Source organism: Pezoporus wallicus, unplaced genomic scaffold, assembly GCF_028554395.1.
Source record: "Pezoporus wallicus isolate ANWC-B61680 ecotype Strahan unplaced genomic scaffold, APGP_CSIRO_Pwel_v1 contig_13243, whole genome shotgun sequence".
In the NCBI taxonomy this organism is placed as follows: domain Eukaryota; kingdom Metazoa; phylum Chordata; class Aves; order Psittaciformes; family Psittacidae; genus Pezoporus; species Pezoporus wallicus.
The window spans coordinates 775,001-790,804 of record NW_026635036.1 but is presented as its reverse complement, the minus strand read 5'-3'; the positions used below and the strand labels follow the sequence as shown (position 1 = coordinate 790,804).

Sequence of the window (15,804 nt, the reverse complement as noted above, 5' to 3'; positions counted from 1 at the left end):
AATCTCTCATCAATGTCTTTGTGAAAAGGGCCCAGATAAATGAGTCTTGGAATCAAAGGCAGATTACATGACTGACCATGTATCATCCTCTATGTATTGAACATAGTCTTTGTAAAGATAGAGCGGTAATAAAAAGTGGTATTGTGTGCTGTGAAAGGCTGTGTGGGTCTGTGCATGACTAATCTGTCTTTCTGCATTATTTTATTCAATCTTCTCTGACTTTATGCCTTTGACATTTTTGCTACACTCAGTAAATTTGAGTGAATAGGCAATTTTAAAGAATTTTTATAGGGCTTCAGAGAAGTCATACGCAGACTGTATCTTTGTTCAGATTTAACAGTTTAAATATTTCCTTTGTCTAGGATGCAAAGTAATCTTTAGGCAGAGGAGAAGAGGGGGATGGGGTAGGAAATGCCTAAACCTCCCTTCATATTTTGGCAACCTCGTGGTGGGGCCAGTGGCGGGAGCGGTGCTGGGGGCTGATCCCAGTGGGTGCGGGGTCCCCCAGGGAGCAGGAGGTGATGGATCAGGCCCCAGAAACTTTGCTGCCTCGGCCAAAGAAGGGGAATACCAGCTCCCTCCACGCAACCCGAGTGGGAAGGGGATGAAATGTGTAAAAGGCTATTGTGAATATAGGCTTAAATATGATCCTCTTGCATCAGCCAATTTCTCTGACAAGATATTGCAAGGGTTGCTGTTTCTTAGTAAATAATGATTTTATTGCATCTCTTTAATGAACTGATAACATGATACACAGTAAATTATCTGCATCTATAACATTACTGAGGATAAGCAGCGTGGTTTTAGTAATTTATACCACAGAGAGACATGCATTATAAAAATAGGAAAATTATTTCCTTTGTTAAAATGTGCAGAAGTCTTTACCTGAGGAACACCAGACAGATTAATCTCCGGAGATCCACTCGCTTGTATTTAAGCTGTTGAACTGTTTGCTGTTTTTTAGCTCAGAATAGTTGAAAAAAACATTTTGTAAGCCAGAATTGACACTGTGGGTATTGTTCCTGCTCACACAAGTTATTAAAATAATTACTAAGCTATTTTGAGGTAACTTGAAGCTTTCTTTAAAACTTAAATCTGAATCCGAAGGAATTAGCATAAATGATTTGCACTGATGCAAACTGAGGTATTGCTGGGCACCTCCCAGCAGCACAGCCTCATCACTCATCACAGCCCGGGGGTCCAAGATAGCCATTGCTGGGTGCAATGGATTTTTGGGTGGGCACTGGGTTGAAGAAGCCATTGCTCATGTGGGGCTGCAGAGGGACTCACACCAGACCCCAGCACAGCACCCACGGCATCACCCTGCACAGCAGCACTCAGCCCCACTCACGCTCCAAGGGGGGAAGCAACTTCTGCTGCTTCCCCCAATGAAAGGGAGCCCAAATCTATTTGGGATTTACTGGCTGGCTGCAGGCATCCATGGCACTCGATGCCATGGGGCTGCATTGACAGGATCCTCACCTGCTATCCAGCCTAACAGAGCCCAACTGGATTTCCTCACCAGCCACCAACAGCCCAATGTGGCCTGAAACCTGGGGCTGGCTACATGAGTCAGTGCAGGGTGAGTGATCAGTCCCCATGGGTGATCAGTTCGCAGGGGTGACCAATCCTCACAGGCCATCAATCCCCATGGGTGATCAATCCCAGTGGGTGATCAAACACCATAGGGTGGACTGCATGCAGAGGCGGTCAAGAACAGAGTTATGATGTATGGTTTGTGGGGTTTGGGGGTGGTGGTGGTCTTATTTTTTGTTTGAGTATCAGCACTAACCTTTCAAAGAAACCAAACCGCACTGAACATGCACTGGGTCACCCCATTAACCCATAGCCCATCTTTCCGAGTGGAGCGCATCGGTGACGAACTGCAATCATTCTCAACATAATCATGCTTCAGCATCTTACTTTGAAATTTCAACAGGTAAAAATTCCCCATCTCGGTGTGAGATTGCATCATGAATTCCCTCTGCCTCGTACGGCAGGGATAGAAAAATACCACTTTTCAGCCTTGCACAATGCTTGATGTAAGTTTCTGAAAACAGGAGCTCCTGAAAGCCCCAAAGTGTAGAATAATGCAACTCATTTATAGATCCCCGATAATAGATGTGGTTTCTGTTACTCTGTTACCACATCAAGGATTACTCCTGCTCCTTCAGGAAGGACACGGCACCCTCCTCCTCACAAGCCATTACCATAAAGCGGGATAAACAGCAAATACCACCTTATCATTAGCTGCATGGAGCGGTTCCCATTGATTTATGACGCTAAACACTGCAAGGTTGGAGCAGGCTGCAAGCCCCTTTTCTGCAAACGGTATTTCCACAAGAGCATCATAAAACACATGGAGTCACCTCACCTGGGCTGGGTTTTGTTCACCAAAAAGAAAAAAAAAAACAGTAATGCTTTACAACTTGCAGGAATTCTCCCCAATATCAGTTATTAACAACCCCAAGATGGCATTTGCATTTTTATAACCTTGTTACTTAAAAGTGAAACAGTAGAGGGAAGGACTTAGTGGTGGCGTTCCCTGCATGCTTTAATCCCAGCCTGAGCTTTTTATGCTTGAGAGCACCTTATGATGCTGTAACTAACCTCAAACCTGGAGCAGCAGGAGGGCAACAAACCTCCGAATACAGCAATGTCATGCTTTACAGGCACACTCTCTGCAACAGCATGAATGAAGGGAAAAAAAAAAAAAAAAAAGCCTCGTTGCCTAGGAAACCCTCCAGTCTTGGTAATTATTACTGTAACTGTCTGCACACCCCACCTATAACAGAAATGAATAATAAATTATCGGCGCTGACTGGCAGCTTTCTGCTGTTGCTTCTGCTCGGCGCTGCGACCTACCGGTGTGCACCAGGAACTGCAGCACCCCTGCACACCCCACAGCCTTCCGCAGCCCCACATCTCCCCCACACAACCCCCGGGTGGGCTCACGTCACACAACACATGCACCGTGTCACAGCAGCAGCGTATCATGCACCTCGTGTCATTGCATCATGGAATGGTTTGAGTTGGAAGGCACCTTAAAGCTCATCCAGTTCCAACCCCTTACCACAGGCAGGGACACCTTCCACTAGAGCAGGTTGCTCCAAGCCCCGTCCAACCTGGCCTTGAACACTGCCAGGGATGGGGCATGTACCACCTCTTTGGGCACCCTGTGCCAGTGTCTCACCACCATCATGGTGAAGAACCATGGTGAAGAACCACAGTGAAGAACTGCAGCAAAGAATCACAGGTCGCCTCATCCGCCGCACAGCGTTGAAGGACTTCTGCTGGCGGACTAGTTTGTTTAGAAATTAGAACACTAGGAGTGATTTACTGGATTTGATTTAAAAGACACAGCAGGAGTTGGCAAAATTCACATATCATGGGGTTAATGTGGGTTAGAATGGAGCTATTTGTAATACAAAAATATTGCATACCAAATACACACATCTGATTTCTTTTAATCCCAGCTCATTTTTTGCAACATAAATCACTTTGTTAAAATGAACAGCTAAAACAGCTGGTTTAGACACTCTTGGAACACAAAAATCTGCTGCTTTAGATGCTCTAAGTGAGCAATGAAAAGTGCTAAGTGCAACTAGTCTTACAGGAAAGAGACGGAAATAAATCCAGTTTACCTCCGAGAGCACGTCATGGTCTCCACTGGCTCAGGCCAGCCTGGCAGCTGCCAGCACAGACCCAGCTATGGGAACATGCAACAGCAATGGCCATCACCAGTTCCTTCAGCTTCTCCAGGCCAGACCCACAGCTCTGGGGTAAACCAACCCATTCTCTGGGTGCAGGCAGCTGCCCAACTGACTTGTGTACAATTAAAGAAGATTGAAGAGTCAAATTTGCCTCCCAGTAAGGAACAGAAAGGGAGCAGGTAATCTGCTGTGCCTAATTGATGCAGTGATGGCCCTGCAAATGACTGTGTGGGGTGGCTGCTGGGTACGGCATGGCATGGCTGGGACACACTGACTTGTCCCTGTGGCCAAGCAATGCCCACACAGGCTGCTGCCACCATGCTCAGCTCGGACCAATGACATCTTGTGCAGCAATGGGCCACGTCCTTCCTGCTGAGGACACACAAAACCTCTCAGGATACACCAGGAAGAACCTAATCTTCCTCGGTGGTGCTGCCTGGCACACAAGGAGCTCTTGTGGCAGCAGGAAAAGCCATCAAGGGTGTTTCAGAAATAGGATAAACTGTGCTTTTGTTACTACTGAAGCGAATACAACCTCTAACTGCAGTACTGGGGGGAAAAGATGCTTGTATCGGCAGACTAATTTACCACCAGGAATCCTACGTGCCTCAAATCTGGGGCACCATTGCTTCATCCTGCTGTTTGCCTCATCCATATGTTGGTGGTCACCTGCATCCACTCGTTGGATTCAGTGTTGCACAAAAAGCAAGTTTTCAGTCCTTACTGAGACAGGCCTTCACATGACCTTTTTTTTACTTTTTAGACTTTTATCTACTTTGGTAGATTTAGTTTTAGTTCAGCATTTGCAAACATTCTGTAAGAACCCTGCAGCCGTCTATTCTTGCTCCAGGCACTGCACTGCGAATCTAGTAGTAAAGCCCAATGAAGAGCCTGAAGATGAAACATCATTCCGGGCTGCAAACCCTCTGACAAGTAAATATACTGCAGAAAGGGCACAGACACATTCAAGCTCCCTATTAGGGAAAACACTCATGTGCTTAGTTTTAAGCATGTGGTTAAATCCATTCTTCTTTGCAAAATCTTTGCGACATAAGCACATGCCAAAGTGCATTCCTGAGTAAGGATGCTTCCCTGAACCGAGGCCATAATTCATTAAAACCCAAGGTGCATTTATCCTACTTTTTCCCGTGAGCAAGGATGTGAAAAGAAAGGGAGCTGAGGGGGAGAAGAAAACAAAGAATTAATTTTGATTTGAAATTGATGTATGGTGACAAGGGGCATTTGGTTTTGTTGAAGTAACTAGAAGTGGGAAGTATTTCAGAAGATATCTAAATAAATCTTTTTAAAGGGTTGGGTTGTTGTTTTTTTTTTTCCCCTCTCTCCTTTTCCCTCTAATTACCCATGTCTGGTAGTCTTGGATCTCAACCCCTTGTTATTTAAAATACATATTCATAGAACTATATTTTACAGTTGCACTGTTCTGGTTACAAAATAGCTTCTACTTTTCTAGGACATAATTTCATTTTGTTTAGCCAAGAATTCATTAAAGAAGCTATAAATAACCTCCTTTAAATATTTAGCCATGAATAGAGGGTGGACTGGCATTGATGGCTTATTTTAGTACTAATGCAATATGCTTTAAAAAAAAAAGAATCCACATTTGAGCATGAATCAAGTTAATCATTAACACTTTCAATGTGATCCTCAGGATCTGCTTACAAGGGAGGCTGCCCCCTCCCATGTGAGCTCTGGGCACAGGAGGGGTGCACTTCTTCTCCTGCAGGTCTTTCAGCAAGCCATGGTCTGCTTCGTCCCATGGGAGGGCACAGCTCCTCAGACCTGGGGGCTGCTGCCCTTGCAGGGACCCAGCTGCCAGCCCCTTCTTACCTTCACGCTGCCCAGCACCTTCTGCCACGCAGCAGAGCATCAGAGTTAGATTGAGATGGCCTTTCATAAAGGGCATCTTCAGTCCCAATGCGTCCACCTTCTTTGTAAGCACAAAGAGACAAAAAGGGATGAAAATGGGGGAACTGATGATGCTGTGTTAATATCCTATGAGCCGTGAGGAGGTGTTCAAGGCCAGGCTGGATGTGGTTCTGAGCAATCTAATCTAGCTGAAGCTGTCCCTGCTCATTGCAAGGGGGTTGGACTAGATGACCTTTAAGGGTACTTCCAAGTCAAACTATTCTATGATTTGGGAGCAAAGGTGCAGTTATTTTAGGGGAAGATAAGAAAACAGCAGGAGATGCCTCGCTCATGGACAGCCAAGGTTTGGAGAACAAGATGATGGTGGGTCTGAAGCTGCCCCTTCATAAAGCCACAGAATCACAGCCAACAGCAAACCCTTCCTTACACCTCCCAAGCCTTTTTGCTTCACTTCTTAGGCTGAGATTTAATGATGTCAGCTGGAAAGTAACATCAGTTTAGAGTACTCCAGCTCCCCATTCCCTCTCTGCCAATGTTTCCCCTTACTTTCCTTGCTCAACACATTACCCCTCTAACTGTGCTGATAGAGACATGCTGACAAAGAGAGTAGGAAATACACCGACTTCAAAAAAAACCCACACACAACTACTGAAAACAGCAAACCCAGTAGTGTGAGTTTTGAATCCAGCTCTGTCACTTATTACCTTTCAAGCAGTGGCCCTTACCAAAGCTGTATCAGCATGAGAGGGGATGGCAAGAAGACAGGAAGGAGCTGCTGAGCAGAGACTCCTGAAGCCAGAATTGCTCTCAGTTGTGAGAAAGATACACAGGGATACATGAAACTGTACCCCAAGTGCTGCAGCATTGCTGCCTCTTGAAATAGAGTTGAAGCATTAAGACATTTTTCCTTAGTGCTAACTCCCTCTGGGCATTCTCAAGACAATTACAATGTTTTCTGAGTACACAAAAGAACTAGATTTTGTAATCAGTGTCTGAGTTTATGCTTCTCTCCTTAAGAGCATTCAATTTCCATGCACATTCTTTAGCAGGAGGTTAAAACACAATGGCAGAAGAGAACGGACTGTTTTTATGTCCATGTGGTAGTAAACACTTCAAGCTAGAAATGCAAGTTCAAAAACCTGTGCTCTTTCCAAATCAGTAGTAAAGCAACAAAAAACACACAACTTTCACAGCTTTTTTTTACTGAAAATTTAATTTTACAAAATACCCTTTTCCATCAAAGAAACTTCCCTGCAATGTACATGAACCCAGTGTTTTATAGATCTCTACAGTGAAATATCAGAGGTTTGAAAGAAGGAAAAAAACTTTCAGCAGACACCTAGTTGCAAAACCTACAACAATGTGAATACAAGTGTGTCTTAAAACGCTAAAGAAAGTAATGCAATATAACTGGTGAATCTATTTGAAATGTGAAAAGTTTCCTTAAAATGGTCCATATGGTATGTAGAACATCACAGCTGGCACTAAACTGCCTGTATTTAGGCTTAAACACAAAAACAATGTATGTAAGGAACAGTTTTCTGAAAAAGAACTCAAGTGCTGCTCTCGTAAGGCAAACATACACAAAAGTGCTGACAGCACACAGGGAAACCCACAAATTGAGATGAAAACTCATGTTCAAATGCTGAACCTTTGTTTCTTTAAACTTGCCAATAAACATTTCAAGGATAACCAATGCCAAACTAACAAGAGGACACCCTTTTAACGAGCAAGGTGTCACACATACAGTTGTACATAGTCTCAACAAATATGCCCAGATATATCTCGTTGGCTGGGCAGAAACTAGCTGGGCTGCTGCATCCTGGCAGCTTTGAACTTTGAAATCCTCTTTGGAGGTTCTTCCGATGCTTCAGACAAGACTTCCTCTGATTTCCACTCCAGAATGGTAGGCAGAACACGCAGAGCAACGACTGGGTGTGGTATTAAAGAGGGAGACAAAGGCTCCTTTTCTACAACAGTTCCAGAAAATGCCTACAACAGAGGAGAATACTCAAAATGAGCTAATAAAATGCGAATGTGAAGCTATGCCCATAAAGTCATTACCCTGTATTAGCCTGATTAGGATTGTTATTTCTCTTAATCAAAAGTAAAGAAATGTCTTTAAATCAATGATCATTCCTTGCATAAGTAACCAAACTGTAATTAACCTCAAAATATAGCTTGTTCAAAGATGGCCAAATGAAAGGCAGTGGCTTAAAAGTACTACTTCATCTCATTCCTACCACATAAGTGATCTAAAAATTTGCTTCCTCACTGACACATGCTCAAGAAATAAAACCACTGATGTAATATATAGCTTCATTTTGGATAAGGAACGCAGAGACTTTGCAAAGTTGGAGCATGTCAGCATTTCCATCACACGTCATATTTTATGACTTAGTACCTTCTAATTGCATCAAGCTGACACACTGCATACAAATTGGCAAGCACATATTTTGTTTGTTCTTTCTCCTTACCAAATATGATCAAGTAATGGTGAAAGCGATTTATATTTAAGAGAAAGGCAAACTTGCCTCCAACTATTTCTTTTAACTTGCCTCTATAAAAGATCTAATGAAAACATTTAATGTTTAAAAATTATAATTTATATGCAGTCTATTATGACTTAATCCTTTTTAGCTTAGCTAAGAAATGGTTCTTGGAAAACGCTGGGAAAAAAGCAGCGCAGAACTACTTTTTCTAAACATATTTAAGAACTAATCAACCTGCTACGTATTGGAAACAGAAAATTCAGAATACCTAAGGACAAGGGGAAGCAGTTTACATTCAAGTTTTGATGCTCAGACTGGGCACAAAGGAATGCACACCAGATTCATTAACGATGCTTAGTTCTGCTTCTTCATAACTCAGTTACCAAGAAAAACAAAGCAAAACAAACCAGCCATTCTTTTCTTGCAGGACCTGCAAAAAGCAGTGGGGTTTTGTTTTCTGCTCCAGTAGCCAAAGCCTGCCTAAAGCTGTGCCTGTACACAACTGCCTTGTTCTAACAACATGCTCATTTTCAGAAACAGGTAAGGAGAATCATGGTAAAATCAGAAGCAAAAGGAAGGAAGTTAGTGCATTGCAAGCATATTTAAAATGCCCACAAAACCAACCAAAACCACAGCGTTTAAGAAAGCATGTCCGACTGGAGTGGCTTGCTCTCTCTCGCCTTAACTTATTTAACACATTATACTGTTAGAGAATAATCATGCCATATTCAAAAAACGGATGGAGTGTACTTTGATGTTTTACAATAATATAGCAAATATACTCCAGAAAGTCTAGAACATGAAGTGCTAACTCTACAGATGGATCTTCCACCATCAATCACATCCTGCCTGGATTCATCTGTAGCTGTTTGTATGAAAAATTATGATAAACAATAGCTTTTATGAAGAATTTGTTTCTTGTAGAAAATGTGGTGGGTTTTTTTTAAATAGAGTTTACATTTACCTTGCTCACTGCATTGGAAACTACTGAAAACTCTGTTTCATCTAGTTTGAAAAGAATTAGTGCAAGTTCTTATATAACAGAAATGACAAATATTCTGCCCTGAATTTCAGAGTAGCAGCTACATTTAATTCTTGTACTCACCCAGTCACTAAAGCAACGGTACATTTTCCCTTACATTGTACAGTCTCTTTTGCTTACAATGAAGCCCTGAACTTTCCAACATGGGAAAATAGATTTGTTTGAGATCACTAATGGCCTTACTCTGGAATAGGATGAGTAGAGGTGTAGTGCTTCCTTCCACAGCGCAATTCCTAGGATGGGCAGAGGGGTAGTGCTGCCTTCCACAGGGCATTTCCTCTGTGTTTAGCAAGTCAGCTGGTACTTGTGCCTATTAATACTTAAAAACACCACCTGGGAACTAGATGCCAGGTAGCTGTGCAACACGATTGCTGAGAATCAACTCTCCCCTCTTGTCAACTACAAAGCACAGATTTCTATTTTTTCCTTTTTTTTTTTTTTTTTTTTTTAACCCTGCTGTATATCCTAAGGGATATTTTCAGGATGATCCAGTAGACACGACACTGCTTTCAGTCACTCCAGCAATGGACTGTTTTGTGAAATCCTCATGGAAGAGTATCAGGTCCTGGAAGCCCCTGACTCATCTCCTCCCCTCTGCCCCCAGGATGCCTATGACAGAACTTGTCATCTCACGATGTCCTTATGAAGCAAATTAGGTAGGAGTTAGAAAATTATTTTACAGGAATTAAACTGATGGTATAGACAACTACAGTCATTAAATTTCTTGTTTTTATCCCTGCCAACGATCAATAATTAATTAAAAACTGTACCTTGGTTGTCCCTGAAGAGAGAGGAAGCTTTTCCGGTTGCTGCTGCTGCCCCTCCTCCTCCTCAAGTATGCCTTCGCTGTTGTCACTCTGAGTGGCTTCATCATAGCTAATACTCCTCTGAACTCCTTGTCTGTCATCAAACTCAGCAGCACTCTTCTTACTGGTATCGCTACAAACACTGTTCTCTCTGCTTCGAGACTTCAAAATTGATTTACGAGGGACATATTCTCCATTCACAACATCAACAAAGACTCTATAAAGGAAAATAGGAAAATGCTGGCTTTAATAAACCATTTCAGGGTCAGATGACAAAGTTACAGTTACCTAGCTTTGTCTTTTGTACAAATTAATTATGATGTGTTTTTCCAACTTTTTTGCTGCAGAATTACAATGCTGTACCTTCTGAAGCGTTTTATTTACCAGTGTACAAGAATCAATTCTGCAGAGCAAACACTGTTTTGTCCTTTATTCAAGCATTAAGTTGGTCTGCTCTTCCAGCAGAAAACGTATAGCTCTTTGAAAAGTGTTAGGAAACAGAACAGTGTGAGTTATCCAAGTTAGGAAAAAAAGTAAACTAGACAATTGTCAGGGTTGTTTCAGGGAACAGAAAACCACAATGACTGAAGATTTTCTAGAATGAAGTCCTCGTCAGGTGTAGAATATAAAAACAAATACTGAAACATTCATTGCACATGGGAAGGATGAAGCTTGTTCCTGAAAAGTGCCATAAACTCCCGCTTTCAGTCAAAAAAAAAAAAAGAAAAAAAAAGCTTTTCAGATCAGATCAACACGACACTTTTCAAGTATTCTCAAACTGTAAACTGATAAAGAGGCCTCTTCCTACACTTTGTACTTCATTTCCATGACTTAAAGAAGTCAAGGGTGGGTGGAAGAGAAAGAGTGGCATTATAAGACAATTGTATCAAACTCATGAAGGAGAAGCCCAATGACTGGATGATTTTTAAGGGTGTTTTTTAACAGCTTCATTCATCAGGCACCCCTGGGAACACTTGCATCTCTTTACAGAAATTGGGGTTCCTTTGCAGGGCTCTGGGAGAGCACCACGGAAGAGTCCTCTACTTATCTTCAGCCCCAGCAGCATTAATTACAGAAAAGGATTCAAGTTTTCCCACTTCGTGACACATTTTAGGTTCCTGAATACACCGACATACAAACGTAGTGTGATTTTCACAAGCACTTAATCAAAACCATTTAATAGGTGTCTGTGTATATCTTTACAAGCCTAAATACTTGGTTTAACTCTCCTGTCATCTTGGTTTTGTATGTTATAGAGTCCTCTAAGCCCAACAGCATTTCTCAGGCTCTCTTGACCGTAGGTGTTCTACAGGTGAGCACTTATTTTTACAAGAATAGAGGCAGTGATGGACTAAAGTCAGGAAGAACAAATGCAAGAGAAAATATGCCAACAGAGACCTCAGTATATTCGGATGATACTGGAAGGAAGAGACAAAAACTGAAAATCAGTAACTGGGAAAGAAGGTATATTACAAGGGATAGGTCTGGTCAGTTATGCTTGAAAACAAACACAGAAGCAAAAGACATGGAATTAAGCAGAAGATGTAACATCACGCCTGTATCTCTTTACCCAAAGGTACTAAAAAATTTACCTTGGTTTCAGAAGGTCTGAAAAAGTAGATGAATGATGAACTGCTAACTAAAAAAGAAAACTTTAAGCTTAAAAAATGTTTTACAGATATGAAAGTGCAGCAACCATGCAGATGCCACAAACTTCCACTTTTAAGTAGTAAACTCAGTTCCAGCTGTTTCTTTCAGGAAATAGTAGGGTCTTTTTCATACTATATAGGTGAACAGAAATAAAAAGTGGTCTGCAGAGGTGAAAGCTCACGTGCCAATGATATGAATCACACACCTGTAAATGTCTGCTGGGGTTTTGATGTTAGGCAGCTCTGGAGTTGCATGGCTATTGCCACTGCCATTCTTCCGTTTACGCCTGGCCTCTTCTTTTTTTTCACTGAATTTCAAAGTAGTATTTTTTCCTGTGTTTATTCTTACCTGAAAATTGAACACAAAGGATGGTCTAGACCATAAAATCAACAATCATGCAGATCAACTGACTTCTGACATTCTCCTATCCAAGCAGTTGGTAACTATGAAGGGTACATAACTTAAACACATGAATGGTAACATTCATAGTGTGAACTGTTTACTCTTTACCACTTGCAGTAGGCTGGGGCATTTCTTTGCACTAAAATGCAAGATTTTGCATATAATATATGAAAATCTGCTTGTTCAAACTCTGCTCAACAGCTGAGTTGTTCAACAATTAATTTAAAGTCCAGTAAAAAAAAAATTTAAAAACTCCAAGTCAGGATACTGCTTTTCCAGAAGCCAGGACAGCAAGCATACCTTTGAAGATCATTTTTTTAATACCATATTTGATACTGCAGGATCTTAACAGTGGGTTTCAAGCATTTGGGAAAAATCCAAAATGTCACCTACAGTTACCATTCCACATTATCTGCAATTTTCTGTCTTAGAAATGGTATGTATGTTTTATGTGATTTTTCTGAGAGAAAGATAAAAAATATACATAAATTACAAACCCTTTTAGGTTCAACAGTGTGAGAGAAAAAAATAGTTGGAACAGAGTTATCTCCAACATCTGTATCATCTTCATCATCACTACAATAATAAGTAGAGCCATTAAGGTGACCACCAAACAAGTCTGAATTTGTTACTTCTTTGTGGAAATTGCCCTGAGTAACACAGTCTTCTGCTCTATAAGTCCCGTTCAGATCTGTCCTCTTATCTTCTTTCTCCTCTTCAGATAAGCCTTCATCTCCTCCATTTGTCTCAACTGTATCAGGCATCCTATGGAATGAAAAATATCCAAGTGAACTGAGGCAATTCATACTCTTGAGAGACACAGGCATACAAAATCATGAACAAGCCTGTACGTGATTTTCTTTAGCCAGGTAATGTATTTTTAGCCAGACTGGGCAACTTTTTTTACACCCTGTAAGAATGACTACGTCCTTCCCATGTCAACTGGAAATACCAAAATCATGATATTCTGGTTATATGTACTGCTGTAGGATGAGAACAGATCTTAGGATGTCATTAAACGCTAAATGTGTCAGCTCCCACATTGTAAATGCAGGATTTTCTTCTAGCCTGTGGGAAATGGATTTTACTTCCCCCTCTTTTATAATCCTAAGGAAAAATATACTATACTGCTGGATTGCTGTGACTGCATATCAGAGGCAGGTTTCAGAATCTTTGGCCTTGCAGCATGTGCTTTGTTCATGTTCCACCCTTCTTCCACTTATTATACTGTTAACTGCATTTAATCAATAGCCTATCAGTTATCTACACTCATGGCAAGATCCTTTGTGTACAAACAGAATCACACGCCTGTAACTTTCTGAGCTCCAAACCTGACAGTGCTACTGCAGCACTGTACCTATCGAGTTCACCAAGTAGCATTTCTTGTCTCTCCAGCTCTTCCAAGCGAGCCCACAGTTCCTCTTCTGACTGAAAACGGCCCATGGATTTTGTATCATTTCCATTCACTGGAAAATCCACCTCAAAAACATCTGATACTTTTGGCTTTGAGTGAGGTTTGTGAGCAGTTCGGTATCTTCCTGTGTAATGAAAAATAAGATGTAATTACTAAAGCAACTTACAAAAAAACCTCAAAACCCACAATCCCAAAACCTGGGTGGTGGGAAAGAAACACGAAAGAATTAAGGGATACAAGCAGAACATTTTCCATTTCAAATTACTGTTCAACTGTTTAAGTGAAACTGTCAATGACCCAGAGCACCAAGCACAGGATAATAGTCTAATAGTCTCCGGATGTTACAGACATACCGAGGCACAGCAGAGATGTTTATTGACAAAGCAGGAGACACTGATCCTATGACACTTTAATTACACCGTGGTATTTTTTACCTCTTGTACCAAACAGTAGACTTTGATTTCCTCTGATAGACACCAGCGTGTGAATGTGACATTTGCTCACCGCCCCATTAACAGCAACATTTTATTTACCAGGAAAACAAACCTAGTTCGTACTTTTGCTCATTTGGGGCAAAGCTACCTATATTTAAAGAGTTAGGTTTTGGTTATATTTTTTTAAATTTAGAATGAAGATCATTAAAAATGATCCCCAGAGTCCTCTGGAAAATCTGACCAAAATCCAGTCATTATGTATCACTTACTTTAGGGAAAAAGATCTACTCTGAAAAGCATAGAAAAACCTGCCCTTCAGAAATTATAAACATAAATCCCTTTAAAGCTTCAGAGGTGACCCAAGATAAACACTTGTGAGTAAATGGTAGCCACCAACAAGTTCTTGCTGTCATTTAAAAGCTTTGCTACCCAGTAAAATGGTGCATTCACTGAGGATGGGGAATACTTTTTACCATTTGAGTGCTGTCTAGCACATAGGGAACAAACCGCCCGTCAACAATACTAATGCTTTAGCCCTGTCTGTGTGAAGGGCAAGACTGCTCCTTCAATCCCCCTTCTCCCAGAGACCAGCAGCTCCTTGGGCATTGCCTGCACCTACACAGTACCAGGCAGCTTCCCAAGGGACATTTCCACTCTGCCCATCAGCACCCCCAAACAGCATCTGCACCTCTCTGCAGGAGGAAGGACCTTCCCCTTCCATTCCTCCCACAAATACACCCGACGTTTTGTCTGTACAACAGGACTCCAATATCTCTGTGGGGTTTATGAAATTCTTTGTGCATCTAATCAACAGTAATACAGTGTCCTCGTTATTCAGCATCCTTCAAGTTTTAGAATCTCTCTCTTAACTAATTGTGTGGCCATTTTTTTAATTTTAAGGACTAGTGGCTTAAAGATATCCTTATTCAAATACATCAGCTTACACTTTAATCCTGAGTTAAATACAAATTCAATAGCAACATTAAAAAGCAAACAGGTGACTGTAAGTGATGTTGGAATGTGTATCCCCTACTCTTCCACGGGATAGCGTTTTTCATCATCTCATTAAGAAAAGACTGAAAAGTACTTTATTGAGATTTGAATATAAATTGAGGTAAGCTAAGCAATCAGAGTAGCTTGGGAGAATTTCATTTGGTATAATTACAAAATTAATAAATAAAATTTGGGAGGATTAGTTAACAATCTATTTCAATTTGATTTTCAGATTATGCCCTCCCAATTTCTTTCTGTTACACTTCAGTGTTAATCACTGACTTGACTACCAAGGTAAGCATGTGGCTTCCTGAACACCAGCTAGTGCGTGAATGTGCCAGTGGTTCTCCCTCATTCTAAGAAACCTGTCCATTAGGAAACCAGGTCAGATCTCAAAGACAACAGAGGATGACCACTTGCTGTTTCAATATCCACTGTGCTCAGTCACCATCACTACAAGGCACAACCACTAACTTCACACACTAACAAACAAAAAAAGTGAGATATTAAAATACAAAATGGAGAATCACTAATTAACTAATGAGATGCTCAGGACACTTGTCTTTGTCTTACTCAGAGATACAGCCCATTTCCACATGAACAAAACCAACTCCCAGTCTGCTGAAGCCCAGGCTTCCTCAAAATAGTCACCAAGTTGTTCTTTTAGTTACTTCTCTTTCAGTCTCATTAGAAATTGGTGCTGATACAGAATGTACTAATTCCCATTTAAAGATTACCAGCAAAAGTTAGGATGATTTCAGAAGACCATGATGATGACGAAAGTTCAGGAGACTGAGGCTGCACAAAGGGTGACCTGGCATCCACAGCATGCTGCTATTAACACTGCTACAGTGCAATGCATTTCCCAGAATGTTACTCCTCCTATTTTGCAATGACATCTACCCAGAACAGAGATACGCCCTGTGGTGGTTTAAGCCCAGCCAGCAATTAAGTACCAGCCACTCGCTCAC

The 15,804-nt window shown here is 41.3% G+C and overlaps 1 protein-coding gene across 2 annotated transcripts in view; it reads right to left on the bottom strand.

Moving 5' to 3' along the window:
- Positions 1–6,777: 6,777 nt before the first annotated feature.
- Positions 6,778–15,804, bottom strand: part of URI1 (URI1 prefoldin like chaperone) — a 44,453-nt gene continuing 35,426 nt past the window's right edge. Inside the window, exons 7-11 of one of the 2 annotated variants that reach the window (XM_057400243.1) lie at positions 13,350–13,530; positions 12,490–12,757; positions 11,796–11,938; positions 9,905–10,157; positions 6,778–7,592 (exon numbers count right to left, since the gene is read on the bottom strand). In XM_057400243.1, coding sequence (XP_057256226.1) covers positions 7,404–7,592; positions 9,905–10,157; positions 11,796–11,938; positions 12,490–12,757; positions 13,350–13,530 — 1,034 coding nt within the window. In that variant the 3' untranslated portion in view covers positions 6,778–7,403. The remainder of the gene's footprint in view (positions 7,593–9,904; positions 10,158–11,795; positions 11,939–12,489; positions 12,758–13,349; positions 13,531–15,804) is intronic. The other variant, XM_057400250.1, reaches the window with a different exon arrangement.